At 46.2% G+C, this 26,406-nt stretch overlaps 2 protein-coding genes across 2 annotated transcripts in view; one reads left to right on the top strand and one right to left on the bottom strand.

Annotated features, from left to right (window-relative positions):
• The window catches only part of IFT74 (intraflagellar transport 74), a 291,121-nt gene that overhangs the window by 144,554 nt on the left and 120,161 nt on the right, over positions 1 to 26,406 (bottom strand). The gene's annotated exons all lie outside the window — the stretch shown is intronic.
• Positions 15,673 to 26,406, top strand: part of LRRC19 (leucine rich repeat containing 19) — a 41,624-nt gene continuing 30,890 nt past the window's right edge. Inside the window, exons 1-2 of the mRNA XM_030194173.1 lie at positions 15,673 to 15,751; positions 24,038 to 24,124. Coding sequence (XP_030050033.1) covers positions 24,047 to 24,124 — 78 coding nt within the window. The 5' untranslated portion in view covers positions 15,673 to 15,751; positions 24,038 to 24,046. The remainder of the gene's footprint in view (positions 15,752 to 24,037; positions 24,125 to 26,406) is intronic.

Here is a 26,406-nt window from a genome sequence, read left to right as displayed (position 1 = left end):
TCTGGACGACTTCCTGAAACAGAGGGCGAGATCCGGTGCCCCCCTGATTGTTGGTGTAATACATAGCAATCTGATTGTCTGTCTGAATTAAAATGATTTGGTTGGACAGCCGATCTCTGAAAGCCTTTAGAGCGTTCCAGATCGCTCGCAGTTCCAGGAGGTTGATCTGAAGACCTTTTTCCTGAAAGGACCAAGCTTCCTGAGTGTGAATCCCATCTACATGAGCTCCCCACCCCAGAAGGGATGCATCCATCGTCAGCACTTTCTGTGGCTGAGGAATTTGGAATGGACGTCCCAAGGTCAAATTGGATCGAATCGTCCACCACTGCAAGGAATTCCGAAAGTCGGTGGACAGTTGGATCACATCCTCTAGATCCCCCGCAGCTTGACACCACTGGGAAACTAGGGTCCATTGAGCGTATCTCATGTGTAGATGTGCCATGGGAGTTACATGAACTGTGGAGGCCATGTGCCCCAGAAGTCTCAACATCTGCCGAGCTGTGACCTGCTGAGACGCATGAACCGTGGACACCAGGGACAGAAGGTTGTCTGCTCTTGCCTCGGGGAGATAAGCACGAGCTGTCTGAGTGTTCAGCTGAGCTCCAATGAATACCAACTTTCGGACTGGGGTGAGATGGGACTTGGGATAATTTATGATGAACCCCAGTAGCTCCAGCACCTGAATAGTCATTCAAATGGACTCCAGAGCACCTTCCTTCGAGGTGCTCTTCACCAGCCAATCGTCGAAATAAGGAAACACATGCATTCCCAGTCTGCGTAGCGACGCTGTGACTACAGCTAGGCATTTTGTAAACACTCTGGGCGCAGATGCCAGGCCAAAGGGCAGTACCGGATACTGAAAATGCTGTGTTCCCAGTTGAAATCTAAGATACTTCCTGTGAGCTGGAAGTATCAAGATGCGTGTGTAAGCTTCCTTTAAGTCCAGAGAGCATAGCCAATCATTTTCCTGAATCATGGGAAGAAGGGTGCCTGGGAAAACCATCCTGAACTTTTCTCAGATAAGAAATTTGTTCAGGGCCCTTAGGTCTAAGATGGGATGCATCCCCCCTGTTTTCTTTTGCACAAGGAAGTACCTGGAATAGAATCCCAGCCTACTTCTCCTGGTGGAACGGGTTCGACCGCTTGGGCCTTTAGAAGGGCGGAGAGTTCCTCTGCAAGTACCTGCTTGTGCTGGGAGCTGTAAGACTAAGCTCCCGGTGGGCAATTTGGAGGTTTGGATAACCGGACTATTTGAAGAACCCACCAGTCAGAGGTTATAAGAGGCCACCTTTGGTGAAAAAACATTAACCTCCCCCCAACCGGCAAGTCGTCCAGTACGGACAGGTTTACTGAGGCTATGCTGAACTGGAGCCAGTCAAAAGCCCGTCCCTTGCTTTTGCTGGAGCCGCAGTGGCCTTAGGAAAACGCTGTTGACGAGAATGAACACATTAGGACTGAGCCTGGGCAGACTGCCAAGAAGCAGGAGTGTACCTAAGCCTAGCATAGGAATAGGGAGCACTCTTCTTCCCTCCAAAAAACCTCCTAGATGAGCAGGTAGTAGCAGAAGACGCCAGGCGGAAGAGAGAATCCATAGCATTGCTTCTTGATCTGGTCAACTACATCCTCTACTTTCTCACCAAAAAGGTTATCCCCCCGGCAAGGAACATCCGCCATCTACCGCTGGACTGAATGATCCAGGTCAGAGACACGCAGCCATGAGAGTCTGCGCAGCACTATATCTTGGGCAGCGATCCTGGATGCTACATCAAAAGTGTCGAACGTACCCCTGGCCAGGAATTTTTGACACGCTTTCTGCTGCCTGACCACCTGGCGAAAAGGCTTGGCCTGCTCCGGAGGGAGTGCATCAATCAAGCTGGACAGTTGCCTCACCGAGTTCCGCAAGTGGATGCTCATGAAGAGCTGCTAAGATTGGATTTTGGCGGTGAGAATAGCGGCCTGATAGGTTTTCCTCCCAAAATAATCAAGAGTCCTAGCTTCCCTGCCTGGGCATAGTCCCTAGTACTCTTGGCTCTCTTGAGACCTCTTCAATCCAGGTTCACCGTGGATCCGACACTGGGATTCAGTTTTCCTCAGGATCACGGGGCCAGACAGAGGGGACGGCCAGTTCTGCATAAGGAATTCTTTCAGTACCTTATGTAGAGGAGCCATCACAGCCTCTGTAGGTGGAGAAGTACATAAGTAATGCCACACTGGGAAAAGACCAAGGGTCCATCGAGCCCAGCATCCTGCCCACGACAGTGGCCAATCCAGGCCAAGGGCACCTGGCAAGCTTCCCAAACATACAAACATTCTATACATGTTATTCCTGGAATTGTGGATTTTTCCCAAGTCCATTTAGTAGTGGTTTATGGACTTGTCCTTTAGGAAACCATCTAACCCCTTTTTAAACTCTGCCAAGCTAACTGCCTTCACCACATTCTCCAGTAATGAATTCCAGAGTTTAATTATACGTTGGGTGAAAAAATTTTTCTCAGATTTGTTTTAAATTTACTACACTGTAGTTTCATCGCATGCCCCCTAGCCCTAATATTTTTGGAAAGCATAAACAGACGCTTCACAGCCACCTGTTCCACTCCACTCATTATTTTATATAATCATGTCTCCCCTCAGTTGTCTCTTCTCAGTTGGTGTGTTTATAGCTGTGAATTCTTTTGTGTTGTATTGGGAGGTGAGTATTAGGCACTGAGTTTTTTCTGCGTTTAGTTTCAGACGGAATGCATCTGCCCATGTGTTCATGATGTGTAGACTTTGATTGATTTCGTTGAGGATTTCGTTAATGTCTTGTTTGAAGGGGATGTATATTGTCACGTCATCAGCGTATATATATGGGTTGAGGTTATGGTTTGATAGGAGTTTTGCCAGCGGGATCATCATTAGGTTGAAGATGGTTGGTGAGAGAGGTGATCCCTGTGGAACTCCACATTTAGGTGTCCATGCTTTAGACGTGGTCGAATTTGATGTGACTTGATACGAACGTTGGGTTAGGAACCCCTCGAACCAATTCAGGACATTTCCTCCAATGCCGAAGTATTCGAGTATGTGTAGTAGGATTCCGTGGTCAACCATATCGAAGGCACTTGACATGTCGAATTGTAGGAGGAGTATATTGTTGCCAGTTGCAATTATTTGCTTAAATCTAGTCATAAGGGTGACTAATACTGTCTCTGTGCTATGATTCGACCGGAATCCTGATTGGGCGTCATGCAGTATTGAGTGTTTGTTTAGATAGTTTGTAAGTTGTTTGGTTACCATTCCTTCAGTTATTTTGGTTATTAGTGGTATGGAGGCTACTGGTCTGTAGTTGGTTATTTCGCTCGTGCATTTCTTTGTATCTTTAGGAATTGGGGTGAGTAGAATTTTTCCTTTTTTCTTTTCAGATTTGTTTTAAATTTACTACACTGTAGTTTCATCGCATGCCCCCTAGCCCTAATATTTTTGGAAAGCATAAACAGACGCTTCACATCCACCTGTTCCACTCCACTCATTATTTTATATAATCATGTCTCCCCTGAGTTGTCTCTTCTCCAAGCTGAAAAGCCCTAGCCTCCTTAGTCTTTCTTCATAGGGAAGTCGTCCCATCCCTGCTATCATATTAGTCACCCTTCGCTGCACCTTTTCCAATTCTACTATACCTTTCTTGAGATGCGGCGACCAGAATTGAACACAATACTCAACGTGCGGTCACACCATGGAGCGATACAACGGCATTATAACATCCTCACACCTGTTTTCCATACCTTTCCTAATAATACCCAACATTCTATTCGCTTTCCTAGCCGCAGCAGCACACTGAGCAGAAGGTTTCAGTGTATTATCGACGACACCTAGATCCCTTTCTTGGTCCGTAACTACTAACGTGGAACCTTGCATGACGTAGATATAATTCGGGTTCTTATTGCCCACATGCATCACCTTGCACTTGCTCACATTAAACGTCATCTGCCATTTACCCCCCCAGTCTCCCAGTCTCGTAAGGTCCTTCTGTAATTTTTCACAATCCTGTCACGAGATAACGACTTAGAATAACTTTGTGTCATCAGCAAATTTAATTACCTTGCTAGTTACTCCCATCTCTAAATCATTTATAAATATATTAAAAAGCAGCATTCCTAGCACAGACCCCTGAGGAACCCCACTAACTACCCTTCTCCATTGTGAATACTGCCCATTTAACCCCAATCTCTGTTTCCTATCCTTCAACCAGTTTTTAATCCACAATAGGACATTTCCTCCTATCCCATGACCCTCCAGTTTCCTCTGTAGCCTTTGTTGAGTGTCAGGCTTCTTCCCTGGAAGCACTGGGTTTGTGAGCCCTTGGACCACTACCGTGGAGCGGCAGTGGCAGGCAATGTCACCTTCAAAGCAGAGACGAGGCAAGGCTGGACTGGAACCCCAGACTGGAGTTCTGCACTGGAATATACAGGACTGTGCGCACTGAACTGGAACCCACTGGACTGGTACACACTGGAGTGGAGCCCACTGGACTGGAACACACGGGACTAGAATCCGCTGGACAGGAACACACTGGACCTAGGCTTCACCTACGCTTAGCCACCGTTCCCCGAGGGTTGAGCCCTCAGGTTCGGGCAGCCGGCAGGGCTTACAGGAAAACCGGAACTGGAACTAGCAAGCAGGAACAACAGGAATCAGGAAACAGAAGTGCCCCCAGGCACCTAGGCGAAAGCAAGGCAGACAGGCAGGGAATGTCTGGGTTCTGGCAATGGTCAGGTCAAGTAGCAAGACTATGGCTGGAGCTTCAGTAGCAAGGAGTACTGGCAGCGGAGAGGACTAGGGCTGAAGCTCCAGAAGCAAAGGAAAACACACACGGGAAAACCAGAAAGCTAAACACAAGAAAACTAGTAAAGCTGTACACAAGCTAACAAGAAGGCTATGCCCAAGCTAACTAGTCACAAGCTAGAAACTCACACTAAGCAAAACACAGGAGAACTAGTAAAGCTGTACACAAGCTAACAAGAAAAGCTATGTCCAAGCTACTAGTAACAAGCTAGAAACTCACACTGAACTGGACAAGGTAGCAGTGCACAGAGCACTCTAACATACCAGGGACCTTAGACGATGCAAAGGCAAAGGCTGCAGTCTCTAAGTGATTAATAAAGCCCTTCAACACCTGAGGAACAGCTGCAGCCATCAGTAAGCAACTACGGAGGCTGTCCAGGCACAAACGAGAGAGACAAGTCCGGCAGCCTGGCAGAACCGGACCGGACTGGGCTAAAGTCTGGAACGGGTAGGAACAGCAAGACAAACTATGGCAGCCACTGGCTCTGGCTACCAGCGGGTGAGAGGAGCACAAACCAAGGAGCAGGCAGAGCGCACACAGAACATAGAGAGACTTAGAATATCTAGGTGCAGCACAGAGGAGCAAACAGAGCCAGGCTGGAGACAGAGGTAGAGCTAACTCAGGCAGCACCCCCAGGTGCAGTAGAGTGGAGTAATTAGAGCCATGCTGGAAGCAGCCAGCACACAGAAGGAAAACTACTCCAGAAAGGATGGGCAGAAGCCAGCTTAGAAGCTGACCCCCAGAAATAAAGTAAATCTGAGGTTGGTCACGGCCACAGACGTGACAATGAGGTACCTTGTCAAACGCCTTTTGAAAATCCAGATACACAATATCAACCGGCTCCCCTTTGTCCACATGTTTGTTTACTCCTTCAAAGAATTGAAGTAAATTGGTCAGGCAAGATTTCCCCACACAAAAGCCATGCTGACTTGGTCTCAGCAATCCATGTCCTTGGACGTGCTCTGTAATTTTGTTTTTGATAATAGCCTCTACCATTTTCCCCAGCACCGACGTCAGACTCACCTATAATTTCCCGGATCTCCCCTGGAACCTTTTTAAAAAATCGGTGTTACATTGGCCACCCTCCAATCTTCAGGTACTATGCTCGATTTTAAGGATAAATTGCATATCACTAACAGTAGCTCCGCATATCAGTTCTATCAGAACTCTAGGATGAATACCATCCGGTCCAGGAGATTTGCTACTCTTCAGTTTGCTGAACTGCCCCATTACGTCCTCCAGGTTTACCGTGAAGTCAGTAAGTTTCTCCGACTCGTCCGCTTGAAATACCATTTCCGACACCGGTATCCCACCCAAATCTTCCTCGGTGAAGACCGATGCAAAGAATTCATTCAATCTCTCCGCTTCATCTTTATCTTCCTTGATCGCCCCTTTTACCCCTCGGTCATCCAGCGGCCCAACCGATTCTTTTGCCAGCTTCCTGCTTTTAATATACCGAAAAAAAATTTTGCTATGTTTTTTTGCCTCTAATGCTATCTTTTTTTCGTAATCCCTCTTGGCCTTCTTTATCTGAGCCTTGCATTTGCTTGACACTCCTTATGCTGCTTCTTGTTATTTTCAGACAGTTCCTTCTTCCATTTTCTGAAGACGTTTCTTTTAGGCCTAATAGCTTCCTTCACCTCATTTTTCAACCATGCCGGCTGTCTTTTGGACTTCTGTCTTTCTTTTCTAAGTCACGGAATATGTTTGGCCTGGGCCTCCAGGATGGTATTTTTGAACAGCGTCCATGCCTGTTGTACAGTTTTTACCCTCTCAGTTGCCCCCTAAGTTTTTTTTTAACCGTTCTTCTCGTTTTATCATAGTCTCCTTTTTTAAAGTTAAACGCTAACGTATTTGACTTCCTGTGTATAGTTACTTCAAGGTTGATATCAAAACTGATCATATTATGATCACTGTTATCAAGCGGCCCCAGTACCATAATGTCCCTCACCAGATCATGCGCTCCACTAAGGACCAAGTCTAGAATTTTTCCTTCTCTCGTCGGCTCCTGCACCAGCTGCTCCATAAAGCATCTCAGCCCTGAGCTCATCCTCCACTTCCATAGGGAAAGGAATAGCCTTAGCCATTTCCCAGACAAAAGGTGTAAAGGACAGACTCTCCTGTGGAGATAGTCTCCTTTCTGGTGGAGGGGAAGGCTCAGAGGGAATCCTAAAGGACTCGTCAGAAGAAAAGTACCTGGGGTCTTCCTCTGACTCCCACGAACGCTCCTCTTCAGTATCGGATAAGACCTCCCTCAGGGCACTCTGAGACTGAGCCTGCCTCAATGCTGAGGAACAACGTCCTTGATGGCGATGTCGAGAAGTCCATGCCCGCCTAGACTGCGGTGAAGCTTCATCCACCGATGTCGAAGGGGAGTCAACCTGGGTGGTAGCCGCCGTCAATGCCACAGGAGGCATCGAGGCCGGGGACCTCACCGCAGGAGAAGGGCCAGATGCTGCTGCAGCTGGCAGCACGGAAGACACAAGCACCCCCGACACCGAAGCACACCGGCGCAGCAATCCCTCCAGAAGCTCTGGAAGCAGGGCCCGGATGCGTTCGTCGAGAGCCGCCATCGGAGAAGGCTGCAGGGTCGGTAGAGCAGCCGGTGGCAGAATCTGTCGAGACTCGGAAGGAGGTATTGGGCTGCCAAGAGATCGACGCATCAGCACCTCCTGTATAGAGGGGGAGAGGTCCTCTCGACACCGATGCTTCTAGGGTGCCGACTCCCTCGACGCCCCAGAGCTCCCGGCACCGTGTGTCAAAGGAGAACGATGACGGTGCTTCTTAGCCTTCGCTCGACGCCAGTCATCGAGACTCCTCAGTACTGATGAGGAGAACATGGAATCCTCACATCTCCTTGGGGCCGGGTCCGACGACGGTCGATCCTTGGGGCCTGCATAACAGGAGGCATCGAGGCAGGTAGAGACCCACTCAACGCCTCACTGCTCCCAGCATGAGTTGGTCTCGGGGCAGCCATTACCTCTCCCTCCCGACATCAATGCCCCTCTTGATGTCGACGCCACCAACCTCGGTACCAATGTTGTTGTCGATGTCAAGGGACCAGAGCGAGCCCCAAAAAGCTTTTCTCGTTGGGCTTCTCGAGACGCTTGAGTCTGTTTCTTCATACAAAGACACAGACCAGACTACAAGTGGCTGGGCTATGGTCGGGCCCAAGGCACTGGATAGACCAGGCATGGGTATCAGTGCCTGAGATGGTCCGGTTGCACTGAGTACAACGTTTAAAGCCTCTGGGTGTCCTTGATGACATGGAAAGAAAAATGGCGTCGGCAAAATCAAACGACGCGATTGTGCCAAAAAAGTGAAGGGCACAAAAAGGGGGAAAAACCGACCACGCGGCCTAAAAAACACTAAAGGAAAACTACTGGTAGGAAAAAATTAAAAGAAATAGAAAAAAGAAGTAAAAAAAGTCGTCAGACTCTCGCTCCTGGGCCAAAAAATGAGGGGGAAAAATGCTGTCACCTCGTCCGGACAAAAAAAGAACTGAGGAGTCACGCTCGCAACGGGCAGGAAGTCATCTGCACATGCACAGTGCGCACTACTCGCGCGCCAGAAGACTCTAGCAAAGTTTTATATTTTTGCTGGAAAAATTTTGCCGCTTCCTGGGCCAATGCGGACGTCGACCCACTTGTGAGAGACTTGCTGACCTGAACATGTATACTCTGGAGGAAAGGAGGAACAGGGGTGATATGATACAGACGTTCAAATATTTGAAAGGTATTAATCCACAAACAAATCTTTTCCGGAGATGGGAAGGCGGTAGAACGAGAGGACATGAAATGAGATTGAAGGGGGGCAGACTCAGGAAAGATGTCAGGAAGTATTTCTTCACGGAGAGGGTGGTGAACGCTTGGAATGCCCTCCCGCAGGAGGTGGTGGACATGAAAACGGTAACGGAATTCAAACATGCGTGGGATAGGCATAAAGGAATCCTGTGCAGAAGGAATGGATCCACAGAAGCTTAGCTGAAATTGGGTGGCGGGGGGAAGAGGGGTTGGTGGTTGAGAGGCTAGGATAGGGGAGGGCAGACTTATACGGGGTCTGTGCCAGAGCCGGTGATGGGAGGCGGGACTGGTGGTTGGGAGGCGGGAAATACTGGTGGACAGACTTATACGGTCTGTGCCCTGAAAAAGACAGGTACAAATCAAGGTAAGGTATACACATATGAGTTTATCGTGGGCAGACTAGATGGACCGTGCAGGTCTTTTTCTGCCGTCATCTACTATGTTACTATGTGAGAACAAGCAGCCTGCTTGTCCTCAGAGAATAAGACCTTATCCCCACCAACCAAAGTGGCAACTTGCAAAACACTGCAACACTGTAACAAGTACAGTCTGTCACTAACATTTCCACTGGAAGGTTGTTCCATACGTCTACTATCCCTTCTCTAAAGAAATATTTCCTTAAATTATTCTATCTATTCCCTTTCACCCTCATCTTAGGACCCTTGTTCCAGAACTTCTTTTGAACTGAAAAAAGGTCTTCCTCCTATGCATTCATACTTCAGAGGTACGTTAATGTTTCTATCACATCTCCCATCCCATCCTGCCGCCACTCCACAGCTAAGCCACACCAGGGAAGCAGGACTGGCTACTGTGTACAGTACCTGGGCACTCTATATAATGGGTTGGTAAGGAGCCAAGCCCCAGTAGCCAGGGAAGATAGAGTCACCAACCAAACATGATGTGCTGCTGGCAGAAATGAACAGCATGGTTAGCAGGGAGGCCAGGTCCTGCCTGCTAATGAGTCCAGCCCTGAAGTGGAAGCTGGACTTCCTTAGGTGAGGGAATAAGAAGTGAAGGAGAAGGGTCAGATTAGGGGAGAGGAAAAGGAAAGGATGAAAATGGTGAAAGAGAGTGAAGCAGTGGCGTAGCCAGACAGCCAGTTTTGGGTGGGCCTGAGCCCAAAGTGGGTGGGCACAAAATTTTCTCTGCTCCGCCCTACCTCCACCTCAAAATATAAATACTTTAGCTAATGAGGATCCTCAAGCTCAGTCAGCTGAAGACTTTCTCTGAAGGTGGCCAGAACTCTCTTTTACCAAGCTTGGCAGGCAGCAGCAATGACCCTAAGCCACTGATGCCAGCACCCCACACATGCTTAGCTGTCGATGGCTCAAGGATGCTGTTGCCAGAGCTTGGTAGAAGGGAGTTCTGGCCGCCTTTGGAGGAGGTCCTTAGCTGGGGATGCCTGGGAATCCTCACCAGCTATACAGCAAGGGTTAGGACTGTTGTAAGACCTACTTGGCCCAGGTCAGAAAATAAAGGAGGGCTTCCCTCCCCGATTCCCTCTCCTCTTTGCCTCCCTTCCAATTTTCCACCTGCCATTACTATCACACCAACAGAACCTCACCAAACACAGAACAAGGGATAACAAATTAGAAATAAAAATATTTAGACAAAAATTGAAAAGGAACCCCAAGAAGTTAAACATAGCATTACTGCAACACTGGAGACACAAAACATGCATTTCCTTTTCTACAGAACACAATACAAAGACATTTCCTATGCACATTTCCAAAAGCTAACATATTCCATTTAAAACATTTGAAATAAAATGCTTTGTTTCTACCTTTGTTGTCTGGACATTTTATTTTTCCATCTTGCTGGTTCCAATTTCTCTTTTCTGCTTTCCTCTCTGCCGTCTGCTAATTCTTCTTCAAGCGGCTGTAGTCCATTTGTCTTTTCTCCTCTCTCCTGTCTGTTCCCTCAATATTCCTGCCTCTGACATGTTGGTCATTCCTTTGTAGCTCTTTTCTGCCTCTCTCTCACCCTTCTTTGTCTCCTTTTTACTTTTCAACTACCTATCAAATTTCCATCTTCTTCTTTCACCCACTAGCTCTCCCATTCCCCATCTTACTCCTCCCCATCCCTGCTTTCTCTTTTATCTTTAATCTACTCCCCATTACCATATTTCTACCCTCTGTAATCACTATCTCTCATTCATTTCCTTGCCCTCTCCCACAGGGTTCCACCATTCCCATCATCTTCTCCCTCCACCCTTCTAACCAGCATCTGATCCCTTCCCCACCCCACCATGGTAGCCTTATATTTTCCTGCCCCTTCTCTCTTCATTCCTGTTAAATAGTAATAGTAGTAGTCCTCTCCCCCATGGCCCAGCATTTCCCCCCTCACCACCTACTGTGTACCTCTCATCCACCCCCATGTCTATCTCCCCCTCTCATTCCCACTGTCCAACGTCTCTCTCCCCTTCCCATACAGCATATCTACCTTCCTCCCCTCTACCAGCATGTCTAACATTTCTCCCTTCCCTCCACCCCTATGCCCACCATTTTGCCCTCCTCTCCACCCCTATGTTTAACATTTCTCCCCCTCTCACCACCTATCCCCTCTCTATGCAGCATGTCTACCTCTCCTCCACCTCATATGCAGCCAAGACTTCTCCCTTCCTGACCCCTCCACCCCTTTACTGGATCTCTCCCTTCTTCCCCATGCAGCTTCTCCCCCACCCACCATGCCTCATCATTCCATCTTCCCTCCTCCCTGTGCAGCATCTTTCCTTCCATCTTCTTCCCCCCCCCCCCCCCCCCCGTGCAGCTGCTGTCCCCGTCTTCCCTCCCCCATTCCAACATCTTTTCCCCATCATACCTTGCCCCGTTGCGTGCCACAACTTTCACCCCCATCTTCCCTCACCCTCGCAGGCCCGCCCAGCAGCGATTCCGATCGCAGGCAGCTCCTTCGACTCGCACACGCTGCCTGCCGGCTGCCGCTCAAATCTCCTTGCAGCTACTAGCAGCGCTAACCCGGAAGCTCAGAGGAGAGGCTTCCGGGTTAGCGCTGCTAGTAGCTGCAAGGAGATTTGAGCGGCAGCCCAGCCGGCAGGCAGCGTGTGCGAGCCGAAGGAGCTGCCTGCGATCGAAATCGCTGCTGGGCGGACCTGCGAGGGTGAGGGAAGATGGGGATGAAAGTTGCGGCACGCTACGGGGGAATGGTATCGCTGTGCTGCTGGGCGGGCCTGACCCCAAATTGGGTGGGCCCAGGCCCACCCGTGGCTACGCCCCTGGAGTGAAGAGTTCAGAGCAGACAGAACTGGCCTTGATTCACATATACCACCTATCTACTCACACCCCACTTATATAACCATACCCTTGCATCTCTTCACACATACATATCCCACATTCACTTATATACATTCACATCCAATCACATAAATCTCTATTTACAGACATTTTACCTGACTCACTCATACACCTCTCATTCTCCACCAACTCGTCCACAGATACTTTAGTTTAATAGTTTAATTCATTTGATATACCACACTTATAACATAATTAGAGTGGTTTACAATAAAAATACACACATTCCCATCCCAGCCTTGGATAAGACCTGCCATTAAGTCTCAGGTAGGGATGTATAGAGAGCTAGGATCCCATGAAGTGTCTTTAGAGTGGGGTTATGATTTCTTTGACAAACATGTGGATGTGGGTTATTAAGAGAAAGAAGGGAAAGAAGAAAGGAGTGAATGGGGAGCCCAAGTTAACTCCCTGATATCTAGGTTTCCCATTTAATTACTGGCTCTTCCACTAATAACATTTTAGTAAAGCTAATTTTATGAAGGCTTTTTGCTGAAATTTCAACTCTAACATGCCACATTCAGGTTCATTTTCTGGTGGAGGTGTGCAGGGCAAGAATGATTTTGTTTTAATTTCCCATGCCATTTATGTGATTTTTTTATTTTGGAAAATAGTGTGCACTATTGACAACATAGAAAAACACTGAAATCTCAGGTTTCCTGTTGTTTCGGGTTAAAAACAACATGAAACAATATGGTAAATATCCTTTGCACTTCCCATGTCATTTCAGATGAATGCAAATCCCTATTTTCTGATTCACTGTCAAGCAAAAGGTTCTAATCTTCCTAAAAATAGTGGGGTCTTCAAGCATGTAGGAAAAGAGAAAGAACAGGACATAAGATGTTGTGTAAAAAATAGCAATTTCAAAGATGAAAGGTAAACAAACAAAAAAACCAAGAATATCTGTGTCACAGTTGTGCCCAGGTCCCTAGCTCGCAGTCACCTCAGCCCCCGGGATTTAGACCTGGGGAATGCTGCAAATTGATGGTTTACCGTTTCCCATGTTCCAGAAGATATGCTGGTCCGTTCCGGATCTTCCAGCTCTCCAGATTGCTTTGGGAGTTTTTTGGAACCAAGCAGCACCCATACCTGGTGAACTCCCTTGTGACCTGCCTTTATTAACCACCTGGTAAGGTTCCTAGTTGCCTTGCAACAGTGTTCTTCAGAGGCGTTCCTTTGGTGTGAGTTGTTGCAGTGCCTTTGTGCTTTTACCTTTTGGTGACTTTAACTCTGCTTGTTTACTGGACTATTCTTCTGCCTGCCGCCTGCCCAGACCCGGATTGTTATTGGACTATTCTTCTGCCTGCCGCCTGCCTAGACCCAGATTGTTGTTGGACTATTCTTCTGCCTGCAGCCTGCCCAGACCCGGCTTGTTTCTGGATTGTTTGTTTGCCTGCTGTTTTCCTGGAACCCCACCGTGTTCCTAGTGTTACCTGTTATTTGTCAGCCTGCTGCTGTGTCCTGCAGTCCTGCCTCCCTGTCCTGTCCAGTAAGTCCTGCTGGCCGCCTGCAGCCAGAAGCTTCTCCTGGTGAAGGGTGGCTAAGTGTAGGCGAAGCCTTGCTCCGATCCACTTTGTTCCAGTTCCGGTCTGCCCTGTCTTGTGTTTGGGTGATTCTCCTGCCGCTGCCGTTCCTCAGCAGTGGCCCAAGGGCTCACACACCTAGTTCCTGCTCTTGAATAGGTGACAATCTGGTACCTATACAGAGATTAAGGGCCCTGTTTACTAAGCCGCATTATTGGTGCGTTAGCATTTTTAACGCATGTTAACCGTGTTCGCGTCTACAATATCCCTACAGGTACCTACACGGTTAGCGTGTGCGCTAATTGCAGGTGTGTTAAAAATGCTTATGCGCCTTAGTAAACAGGGCCCTAAGGGCCCTGTTTACTAAGCCGCGTCATAGGTGTATTAGCATTTTTAAAATGCGTTAGCAATTAACATGTGTTAACTGTGTACACGCCTATAATATCCCTATGGGCACCTACACAGTTAGCGCACGCGGTAATTGTAAGTGCACCTTAGTAAACAGACCCCTAAATGCAAATTTTACATAGAGGCTTTAAACATCTATTTCATAAAAGCTGTGACATATTGCAAGGCAAGGCTCTGTTATCAATACTACAGTTGCCTTGTGGATCAAAGCAATAAATGCAGGGCCTTGTGAAACACAAGCTGAAACTATGACTATATAACAATAAAAGAGGAGAAAAAAAGGGACGTGGAGGGGCATAATCGAATGGGCCGCCCAAGCTTTCCTGAGGACATCCTCTCAGGACGTACCGGTGAAGGGGCGGGGAAACCCGTATTATTGAAACAAGATGGGTGGCCATCTTTTGTTTTGATAATACGGTCGGGGACGCCCAAAGCTCAACATTTAGGTCGATCTTAGAGATGGTCGTCCCCGGTTTTCGGCGATAATGGAAACCGAGGACGCTCATCTCAGAAACGACCAAATCCAAGCCCTTTGGTCAGGGAGGAGCCAGCATTCATAGTGCACTGGTCCCCCTGACATGCCAGGACACCAACCGGGCACCCTAGGGGGCACTCCAGTGGACTTCACAAATTGCTCCCAGTTGCATAGCTCCCTTACCTTGGGTGCTGAGCCCCCCAACCCCCCCCCCAAAACCCACTCCCCACAACTGTACAACACTACCATAGACCTAAGGGGTGAAGGGGGTCACCTACATGTGGGTACAGAGGGTTTGTGGTGGGTTTTGAAGGGTTCACATTTACCACCACAAGTGTAACAGGTAGGGGGGGATGGGCCTGGGTCGGCCTGCCTAAAGTGCACTGCACCCACTAAAACTTCTCCAGGGATCTGCATACTGCTGTCAGGGAGCTGGGTATGACATTTGAGGCTGGCAAAAATATTTCTAAAGTTTTTAGGGTGGGAGAGGGTTAGTGACCACTGGGGGAGTAAGGGGAGGTCATCCCCGATTTCCTCCGGTGGTCATCTGGTCAGTTCGGGCACCTTTTTGAGGCTTGGTCGCAAGAAAAAATGGACCAAGTAAAGTTGGCCAAGTGCTCATCAGGGACGCCCTTCTTTTTTCCATTATTGGCCGAAGACGCCCATGTGTTAAGCACGCCCCAGTCCTGCCTTCGCTACGCTTCCGACACCCCCCCGTGAACTTTGGTCGTCCCCGCCATGGAAAGCAGTTGAGGACGCCCAAAATCGGCTTTCGATTATGCTGATTTGGGCGACCCTGGGAGAAGGACCTCCATCTCCCGATTTATGTGGAAAGATGGGCGCCCTTCTCTTTCGAAAATATGCCTGATGGTAAACACGAACAGTATTTTGAAACCACACTATCAAATTCAACAAAGGAAATATTTGTTTGAGATGAGGTTGTGCTTTTCTACAAATATTTTTGATGATTAGCAAAATAAGAATGAAGAGAGAGCATACAACTAGACAGACAATTAGAAAATGAGAAAGGAAACACTGCTGTTTAATTCTACATTTTCATGTTTTACATATACAAGTAGGCAGAACTAATTAACTGTAACTGCGCTTTCAACTACTACAGTTTAATTTGATTTAGTCTGCATGACAAGGGAATGAGAAGGAGGTGGTTAGACTACCAGTTTCTTTCTAGCAGAACACTGGAATTAACCAAAGACGAACATAAGAAACTGAAGAACTAGTCAATCTTTTGCAAGAGAAGTTATGGACTTTTTTTTTTTTTTTATTACCACTCATTCTCAGAGTACAAAGGTTGAAACACAGTGTAACTAAGGCTGTGTTACTTCAGTAGTTTTGAACGTACTGGACATAACTGTTAAAACAGAAAAGCAAGTTTCCAGAGAACGATAACCTCCAGAAAGGTAGGATATCCTATCTCCAGAAAAAAGTATTTTTAATAAAGTACAGTATATTCTGTTTTGAAGGAAATGTGTCTCATCAGATAGCAGCAACTGAAATATGTAACCTATTACAGTATACTTAGTTCCTGAATTATTTGAGCCTTGTAAAAGAAATATTTTCAGAAAGCAGAGGAAGCTTTTATGTTACTGTATAATCCTAAATGTATTTATTTGAGAGGGGTTTTAAGGTATGCACCGCAAAAATAATTTCCTTGATTTGTTGAATATTTTTCATTTGAATACTAGAACCAAGAACTTGAAAGGAAATACTGCTATCATGATTACAGAATAACAAAATGAAAAACTATGGTTATTTTATCGAGACAATGTTTCATACAGTTCTAGATGTTCTCATGCTGACAAATGTTCACTTTAAAAAAGATCTGGGTATTTCATAGTTTAGAGAAAAAAGAAGAAATGTTTGTCTTTAATACGCATTCTCTGAAGACCGCGATTCACCAGTCACACACATGGGAGTGGAGCCTGAAACCGGGATATACAGCAGATTACTCTTTGATTTCACAACTTCCCTGCTTTATCTGTTCTTTTGAATTTATGACATTTCTTTTTCCTGCTTAACTATACTTTTTCCACTGCCTCTATTATGTTATGTTACATTATTGTTAACCACTTAAACAGCACCACTGATGACAGGTATATCAAGCTAATAATACATTTGAACTTGAAACCTGATGAGCCATGTGACTTTGCTGGCAATTAATCAATCAATCCTTCCAAAGCTTTCTGGAAAAGCTTTTATTGTTTCTATGCTTCTGTGGCCGAACAGCTCACTTCAAGTTTAGAAACAGAGATGACAGATCAACACCAAGGACATGTAGAAGGGATTGTGTGACTGGTGAACTGCTGTCTACAGAGAAAACCCAACTTCGTTTTCTCTATAGACATACACATTTGTTTAGTCAAAGAGTGGGAAACCTTTGGCCCATGAAATACATCCAGTCCATTGCTTAATCTCATTTTGCCATCTCCAAGACTCCACAGAAATCGCTGCTCTTAATTTATTCCCACCTCCTGTTCTCATTTTCTTCTTCCTTTCCTCTGTAGAAATAATAAATTGAGCCTCATTGGAGTTAGGCAATGTCATAATCAACCCCACTGGGAATGTATCTCCTTTGTTCTTCCACCCCTCCATAACATCCTCACAGCACTTACTCTCTGGTTCTATCCCTCTACCACATTCCGTAACCCCCCCCCCCCCCCCCAAGACCTCTCTGGCTGTATGATGGCAGTGGTAAGCCAGCTGCAACTCTCCACAGTGCTGCTCTTTGTGAGATAGTAGCATGGTACTATATGTGGCCTCTACACCAGTCCCTGAGCGATACATACATACCACATGGGGAGGACAAGTATGGTAGTGTGGGCATCACTGAGAAGAAAAGGTACACAGGTAACCAGGGCTGCCATAGGAAAATTCAAGCCTAGCTCTGGCCTTTCCACTTCCAGGACACCAGAGGGGAAGATGAGATGCGTGGTGTCGATCTGTAACAGGCAGGCCCAAGTCCATGAGAAAGAAAAAGAAGAATGATTTTGGAGACTGATCAGGTACCCAGGAGGGGAAGTCAAACTAGGCCCTAGGTCATGTCCCCTCTTCAATCCTTCTCTCCAAGGTCCTGTGTCATTTGTTCCCTGTTCACAAAATGGTGTTGTTTAAATTGTTAATTCTGTCTTTGCACGTCACTCAATGTGTTCTTCAGCAGAATTTGAGAATTCAGTTAGCAGTTACTAGAGAGAGAAAGTTAAGAAGAAACGCCCCAATATGGTGCAATAAACCTCCAATGTAACTGAGGATGGAGCCTTGCCTTGTTACTCAGGTTTCCACAAACAAAGGGGACTGTTCTGAGGCTTTTTTTTTTCTTTCAAACTAATGCCTCCAAGTGAGTCTATAATTAGGATTTTCCTTTTTTTCTGGGCTCATCATGTTCGATTCTTTTTTTGTTAATATTTATTAGACAATTGATGCGGAGTGGCATTTTAGTTAGGACATTCAACTCAGAATATGAATGTTCAAGTCAATAACATCACAAATGGATGTCCATCTCACATGTATTTCAGAACAGGATACAGCCTAAGTGTTCTGTTTTCCTGGGTGTTGGCTGTATTCTACCCAAGGTTTTCCACCTTGAGGAAAGTGACAGGATTACTCCTTGAGGTATACTATCGCCCCTGAAGCAGCCCAGCAGGGCAAAACAGAGCTATATCGGGCACCATTTTACCCACATTTTACAATAAAGGTTGTCATTCATCTCTAACCGTGTCTGCTTCTGCATCTTCCATTCCTGTACCTGATGGTCCAGTGGTCCTAGGGCAGGAGCGATCCCGAGTCATTCCTGCACTATTGGCGCCATCTCCAAAATGGCACCCCTAGCGGTAGTCCTTATGGATTGCTCTGGCCCCATAAGGTATAGGGCCATTAGGCTCTTGATGCTGAAGAGGAGGGGTCCTTCAGGGCTCCACTTTAACCAGGGTGGAACCAAGCTACTGGAACTAACGTTTAAAAAGGAAATAGAGCAGCTTTTAAAGTATAACCAGGGGGAAAGCCGATAGTCCCTCAGGAGCACATGGTTCAGAATGAACATATAGATAATGAAACATTAGCATAATTACGAGCAGCTAATAAATTTGGCAACAGTATGATAAACGGGTGACTGCAATTAGCAGAAAATCAAAACTAAACTACCCAATGCGCTCCACACTTTTACAATATCTACCATTCAAAAACACCCAATGGCAAATCAGAAAAATTTGCAAGTGGAGAAAAAAAGACCTCAATGAAATATTTCACAACGCCATCAGGTATCATAGATCAGAAAAAAACCCTACTTGTCCAAATAAGAGAACTCTTATTTACCCCCAAAAAGATATTTAAAAATAATCCATAGTTCATTTAGATTATATAAAGCGAAGATACTTACCTATAGCAGGTATTCTCTGAGGACAGCAGGCTGATTGTTCTCACATGTGAGACATCGTCCGCGGTGGCCCAGGAATCGGCAAACAAATTTTGCAAGTAAAATAAAAATCTAAGTCTTTCGGGAAAGTTCCGTCACGCGGGCAGCCCGAACCGCACATGCGCGAACGACTTCCTGCCCGCAGCGCAAGCGTGCCTCTTTAGTTTAATCAAAAAGCATACAAACAAGAAACAACAATAACAACAACTCCAAAGGGGAGGAGGGCGAGTTTGTGAGAACAATCAGCCTGCTGTTCTCGGAGAATACCTGCTACAGGTAAGTATCTTCGCTTTCTCTGAAGGACAAGCAGGTTGCTTGTTCTCACATGTGGGGTATCCCTAGCAACCAGTTGAACATTGGTCAACTGGGCCTCGCAACGGCGAGGACAGAACAAAGATTGCCCTGAAACCAAAATCAACTAGCTGAGAGTGCAGACTGGGACAGAACAAAAATGGGTCTAGGGGGGGAGTTGGATTCTAAACCCCAAACAGATTCTGCAGCCTGCCTGCCCAAACCGACTGTCGCGTCGGGTATCCTGCTGAAGGCAGTAGTGAGATGTGAATGTGTGGACTGCAAATCTCTTCAATGGAGGCCGACTTTAAGTGGGCCACTGACGCAGCCATGGCTCTAACATTATGAGCTGTGACATGGCCCTCTAGAGTCAGCCCACCATGGGCATAAGTGAAGGAAATGCAATCTGCTAGCCAATTGGAGGCTGTGCATTTTCCGATGGCAACTCCCCTCCTGTTGGGATCGAAAGAAACAAACAACTGGGCGGACTGTCTGAATGGCTGTGTCCGCTCCATGTAAAGGGCCAATGCTCTCTTGCAGTCCAAGGTATGTAAACTGCTTTCGCCAGGGCAGGTATGAGGACGGGGAAAGAATGTTGGCAAGACAATTGACTGGTTCAAATGGAACTCCGACACCACCTTAGGCAGGAACTTAGGGTGCGTGCGGAGGACTACTCTATTATGATGGAATTTGATATACGGTGCATGCACCACCAAGGCCTGAAGCTCACTGACCCTACGAGTCTGAAGTAACAGCCACCAAGAAAATGACCTTCCAGGTCAAGTACTTCAGATGCCAGGAATTCAGTGGCTCAAAAGGAGCTCTCATCAGCTGGGTGAGTACAACGTTGAGATCCCATGACACTGGTGGAGGTTTGACAGGGGGCTTTGACAAAAGCAAACCTCTCATGAAGCGAACAACTAAAGGCTGTCCAGATATAGGCTTACCCTCTACACGGCGATGATAAGCACTAATCGCACTAAGGTGAACTCTTACGGGGTTGGTCTTGAGACCAGACTCTGATAAGTGTAAAAGGTATTCAAGAAGGTCTGTGTAGGACAAGAAAGAGGATCTAGGGCCTTGGTGTCACACCAGACTACAAACCTCCTCCATTTGAAAGAGTAACACCTCTTTGTGGAATCTTTCCTGGAAGCAAGCAAGACTCGGAAGATCCCCTCTGAAAGACCCAAGGAGGCGAATTCTATGCTCTCAACATCCAGGCCGTGAGAGCTAGAGACTGGAGGTTAGGTTTGTTTATTTCTTAGATCTGAATTAACAGGTTGTAGAAGCAACCCCTCGTTCTGAGTGATGGGGGTTGGAAAAGATTCCAATCTCCACGGTTCCTTGGAGGACAACTCCAGAAGAAGAGGGAACCAAATCTGACGTGGCCAGAAGGGAGCTATCAGAATTATGGTTCCGCAGTCTTGTTTGAGTTTCAGCAAAGTCTTCCCTATTAGAGGTATGGGAGGATACGCATACAGAAGGCCTGTTCCCCAATGCAGGAGAAAGGCATCTAACGCTAGTAAGTTGTGGGCCTGAAGCCTGGAACAGAACTGAGGAACCTTGTGATTGATCTGAGTGGCAAAAAGATCCACCGAGGGGGTGCCCCACGTTCGGAAGATCTTGCAGACCACGTCCATGTTCAGCGACCACTCATGAGGTTGCATTACCTTGCTCAGCCTGTCGGCCAGACTGTTGTTTAAGCCTGCTAGATAAGTGGCTTGGAGAAACATACCAAAACGGCGTGCACAAAGCCACATCTGGACGGCTTCCTGACACAGAGGGCGAGATCCGGTGCCCCCCTGCTTGTTGGTATAATACATGGCAACCTGATTGTCTGTCTGAATCAATATGACTTGGTTGGACAGCTGGTTTCTGAAAGCCTTTAGAGCGTTCCAGATCGCTCGCAATTCCAGGAGATTGATCTGACGACTTTTTCCTGAAATGAACAAGCTCCCCACCCCAGGAGGTATGCATCCATCATCAGCACTTTTCGTGGCTGAGGAATTTCGAATGGACGTCCCAAAATCAAATTGGATCGAATCGTCCACCACTGCAAGGAATTTCGAAAGTCGGTGGACAGTTGGATCACATCCTGTAAACTCCCCGCAGCTTAATACCACTGGGAATCTAGGGTCCATTGAGCTGAACTCATGTGTAGGCGTGCCATGGGAGTCAAGTGAACTGTGGAGGCCATGTGCCCCAGAAGTATCAACATCTGCCGAGCCGTGATCTGTTGAGACACTTGAACCAAGGACACTAGAGACAGGAGGTTGTCTGCCCTCGCCTCAGGGAGATAAACACAAGCTGTCTTTGTGATCAACAGTGCTCCAATGAATTCCAATTTTTGAACTGGGGTGAGATGGGACTTGGAATAACTGATCATGAACCCCAGTAGTTCTAGCACCTGAATAGTCATTCGCATGAAATTTAGAGCGCCAGCCTCCGAGGTGCTTTTCATCAGCCAATTGGCGAGATAAGGAAACACATGCACTCCCAGTCTGCATAGCGACACTGTCACTACAGCTAGGCACTTTGTGAACATCCTGGGTGCAGACCCCAGACCAAAGGGCAATTGACAGTACTGAAAATGCTGTGTTCCCAGCCGAAATCAAAGATAACTCCTGTGAGCTGGAAGTATCGAGATGTGTTTGTAAGCATCCTTTAAGTCCAGAGAGCATAGCCAATCGTTCTCTTGAATAATGGGAAGAAGAGTGCCCAGAGAAACCATCCTGAACTTTTCTCGGACTAGAAATTTGTTCAGGGCCATTAGGTCTAGGATGGGACGCATCCCCCCTATTTTCTTTTGCACAAGGAAGTACCTGGAATACAATCCCAGCCCTTCTTCCCCTTGCTTGTTAACATCCAATTATCAGCGCTGATTGACTTCTTAACCAATTGAGTAGCATGCGCAAATCAGAACACATCCAGATTTGAAGGCACAACTCTAATCGCCCTATATAGAATTTGGGGGCTAAAGTCTAAAATGCGACAACATAAGTACATAAGCACTGCCACGCTGGGAAAAGACCAAAGGTCCATTAAGCCCAGCACTCCGTCTCCGACAGCGGCCAATCCAGGCCCCAAGAACCTGGAAAAATCCCCAAATTTAATAACGATCAATGGACTTTTCCTTCAGGAATCTGTCCAGACCCCCTTTAAACTCAGCAACGCCAGCTGCCGTCACTACCCTCTCCGGCAATGAGTTCCAGAGTCTAACCACACGCTGAGTAAAGAAAAACTTTCTCCAATTTGTTTTAAACCTACCACATTTTAATTTCATCTTGTGTCCCCTAGTTCTATTATTGTTAGAAAACGTAAACAAACGCTTCACATCTGTCCTCTCTACCCCACTCAAAATTTTGTAGACCTCTATCATATCACCCCTCAGCCGCCTTTTCTCCAGGCTAAAGAGTCCTAGCCTTCTTAACCTCTCCTTATAAGGTAGTCGTCCCATCCCTTTTATCATTTTCGTCGCCCTTCTCTGCACCTTCTCCAATTCCTTTATATCTTTTTTTAGATGAGGCGACCAGAACTGAACACAATACTCCAGGTGCGGTCGCACCATCGAGCGATATAACGGCATTATAACATCCTCATGCTTGTTTTCCATCCCTTTTCTAATAATACTCAACATTCTGTTCGCTTTCTTGGCCGCCGCAGCACATTGAGCGGACGATTTCAACGTCATATCCACGATGACTCCCAGATCCCTTTCTTGGTCTGTAACTCCTAAAGCGGAACCTTGCATGACATAGCCGTAATTCGAGTTCCTCCTTCCCACATGCATCACTTTGCACTTGTCAACGTTGAACTTCATCTGCCATTTGGACGCCCAATCCCTCAGTCTCATGTGGTCCTCTTGTAATCCTTCACACTCCTCCCGCGACGAGACGACCCTGGATAACTTTGTGTCATCTGCGAATTTAATTACCTCACTAGTTACTCCCATCTCAAGGTCATTTATAAATATGTTAAAAAGCAGCGGTCCCTGCACAGACCCCTGAGGGACCCCACTAACTACCCTTCTCCATCGAGAATACTGACCATTCAACCCTACTCTCTGCTTCCTATCTTTTAACCAGCTCTTAATCCATAATAATACACTGCCTCCGATCCCATGACTCTCCAGTTTCCTTTGGAGTCTTTCATGAGGCACTTTGTCAAACTCCTTCTGAAAATCTAGATATACAATATCCACCGGCTTCCCTTTGTCCACATGTTTGTTCACCACCTCGAAAAAATGCAGTAGATTTGTGAGGCAAGACTTCCCTTCACTAAATCCGTGCTGACTTTGTCTCAGTAGCCCATGCTTTTGTATGTGCTCCGTAATTTTATTCTTAATAATAGCCTCCACCATGTTTCCCGGCACCGACGTCAGACTCACCGGTCTATAATTTCCCGGATCTCCTCTGGAACCCTTTTTAAAAATCGGCGTTACATTGGCCACCCTCCAATCTTCCGGTACCACACCTGATTTTACAGATAAATTGCATATTACTAACAGTAGCTCCACAAGTTCATTTTTCAGCTCTATTAATACTCTGGGATGAATACCATCCAGTCCCGATGATTTACTACTTTTTAGTTTGCAGAACTGCCCCATTACATCCTCCAAGTTTATAGAGAAATCATTTAGTCTTTCTGACTCGTCCGCTTCAAATACCTTCTCCGGCACTGGTATCCCTCCCAAAACCATAGCTTTTTACATCTATTGGTAATACTGCAGACATATAGAATTGATGCTGCCTAGAATGTCACATTTTATTTATTTTAAAAATTTATACCTCACCTAAATCCTGATTATCAGATTGTCTTATCTATATGTTTTGATTAGACTGTAATTCCAAAGAACAGGAACTGTTTATGTGTTTCTGTACAGCACTGTGTACATCTAGCAGCACTATACAAATGATAACTAGAAAAAGTAGTATTAGAATATTAGTTTTTATTTTAGTATAATTAACTACATTTTTTTCCTTGTCAGGTCAAGAACATGAAGATCATTTGGTTGGTGATAATTGTTACAACTGTTCCATATAGTTCATCAGAATGCAATATCACACCTCAATCTGTAAGTTTATAGTTAAAGCTTTCATTATTGACTATAGATACTTTTACATTTTAAATTAATCTTGTACAGTTTGTCTCCATCAAAATCATACTTTTATTTTTGATTTTTAAGGGGTCCTTCTCCAATCAATAATTTACATTACCTTCAGTAATGTGATAGCTGGAAATAAGTGTATACTTCCAAAACATGCTAAACTGCTTACCTGCACCAAATGCTCTCCTAGGACAGCAAGCTATTTTACTCAGGGTGTTGACATGAAAAAGCCTAGGCGAGAGAAGTGACTAAGTATCATTTACTGTGTATGAAGACGTTCCCATGTCATGGTGGTAATATGGAGCCCTGCTTGGTTTTGTTACAGATATAATTTTGAATAAGCCAACTTCTTGGGGAGGTGGGAAAGTTGTGTTAGGACTGATATTCTCCTGTGCTTACTGATTAAAGGATCCTCCATAGACAGAAGGCTACAAGTCCTGATGTATGGGTGATGCCACCCAAACAGCACAGGATGGAAAAACTCAAGGTACCTAGCACACACAAAGATTAGAGTTTTCCAGAATGGTGAACTGTACCATGTGTGTTACTTCCCACACTTCAGTTCTTTTTGAAGCTTATGATTAGTTGAAGTCAACTCCTACATGAGGTGAGTAGGTTTTATGAGTACTATGTAACCTACTGTCCTTGGAGAAATTTTGCTTTCTACAAGGACAAGCAGGTTATACAGTCCTGATATATAAGAATCCTTATCTATAGGTTGAAGTTAGGAAAAAAAAAGGAGGAAAATGAAAAAAATAAACAGTGCCAAAGAACAACAGCAACATTTTTTTGTTGTTGAAAACAGGCCTCCTGCCCTTTTTTCTTCTTTAATTAAAGTAACCTTAAATGTAATAAAAGATGGTCCTAGAGGGATGGAATTCGATTATGAACCTCAAAGAAATTCCTCAGGACAGATTGGACAAATCTACTGTTGTGTTGGGAATCTCTTTCCAAACAAAAATGTGATGTTAATGCTTAGACAGAAGTTCATGACATAGATTTGCAAATCTACTCCTGAAATGCCGGCTCCAGGTGGACCACTGATGCTACCATGGCTTTGACATTGTAAACCTTGACATGCCCCTTCCAGGGTCAAGGCATCCTAAACATATGTAAATGAGATGTAATCTGCTGTCAAATTAGAGTGCAGGTGCTTGGCTACAGCAATCCTGTGGTCAAAAGAAACAAAAGCTGGTTAGACACCTAGTGAAAACTGTTGGAAAGATGACTGATTTGTTACACTGAAAATCTGACATTACCTTAGGTAAGAACTTATGAAGCATATATAAAACCACCCTATTGTTGAAAATCTTTGTGTAGGAAGTTAGAGCGGTTATGGAAGAAAAATCCTATTATATACAACTAGTAAAAAAGGCCCGTTTCTGCCTTTGATGAAACGGGCCCTAGCCGGCTCCGGACTCCCTTCCCCTCCCCTTATGGTTGTGTCCCTGGTGGTCTAGAGGTACCTGTTCAGTCGGGGCAGGAAAGAAAGACCCCCTCTTTCCTGCCCATAGCGGTGCTGGTAGGTGCCTTGCAGCATCATGTGGGTCTCTGGCTCTCGGCGTTTCAAAATGGCCGGCGAGAGTTGAAGTCTCGCGAGGCAGCTTGAACTCTCGGCGGCCATTTTGAATCGCCGAGAGCCAGACTCCTATACGATGTTGCCGGGCAGCTAGCAGCAGCGCTGCGGGCCAGGAAACCAGGGGTTCCTTCGTTCCTGGCCGTGCAAACAGGTACCGCTAGACCACCAGGGATAGTGGCGTAAGGGGAGGGAAGGTGATGAGGGGAAGAGTTTGCTACCAGGTGTGGGGCGGTACGTTGAAAGGGGCGGTGCGATGGGGCGAAAGGGGGCGGGTTGATGGGCACGTCGTCGGCTGCAGGTATTTTTTGGAAGGGGAGGAGTAGGGAATACTGCTCCCCATGCATTGTTTTGCCTCGTCCTCGGCGTCATAACGTGTGACGCGAGGGTGGGGCATGCAGACACGGTGAGTGTTGTGGCTTCACCACCATGAAGTTATGAACCGGTGTGTGAGTGCCTGCAGTGACATCAGTGTCCTCAGAACGTTGAGGGTGCGTTTTATTATAGTAGATAGGCAAAATTGAAGGCTGAAAATTAATTCTTATAAACAACTCTTGGTTAAAACAAAAAAAGGAGTATTTTTCTAAACTAGTGGAGCCAGATAGACTGGACATACCTAAATCGTTTAGTTCATTCACTTTTCTAGGTTACTGACTGTACTAATAGTGTTGTA

Source organism: Microcaecilia unicolor, chromosome 2, assembly GCF_901765095.1.
Source record: "Microcaecilia unicolor chromosome 2, aMicUni1.1, whole genome shotgun sequence".
Taxonomy (NCBI): Eukaryota; Metazoa; Chordata; class Amphibia; order Gymnophiona; family Siphonopidae; genus Microcaecilia; species Microcaecilia unicolor.
Note: the sequence above shows the minus strand (reverse complement) of the source record. Positions and strands in the feature narration are given on the sequence as shown.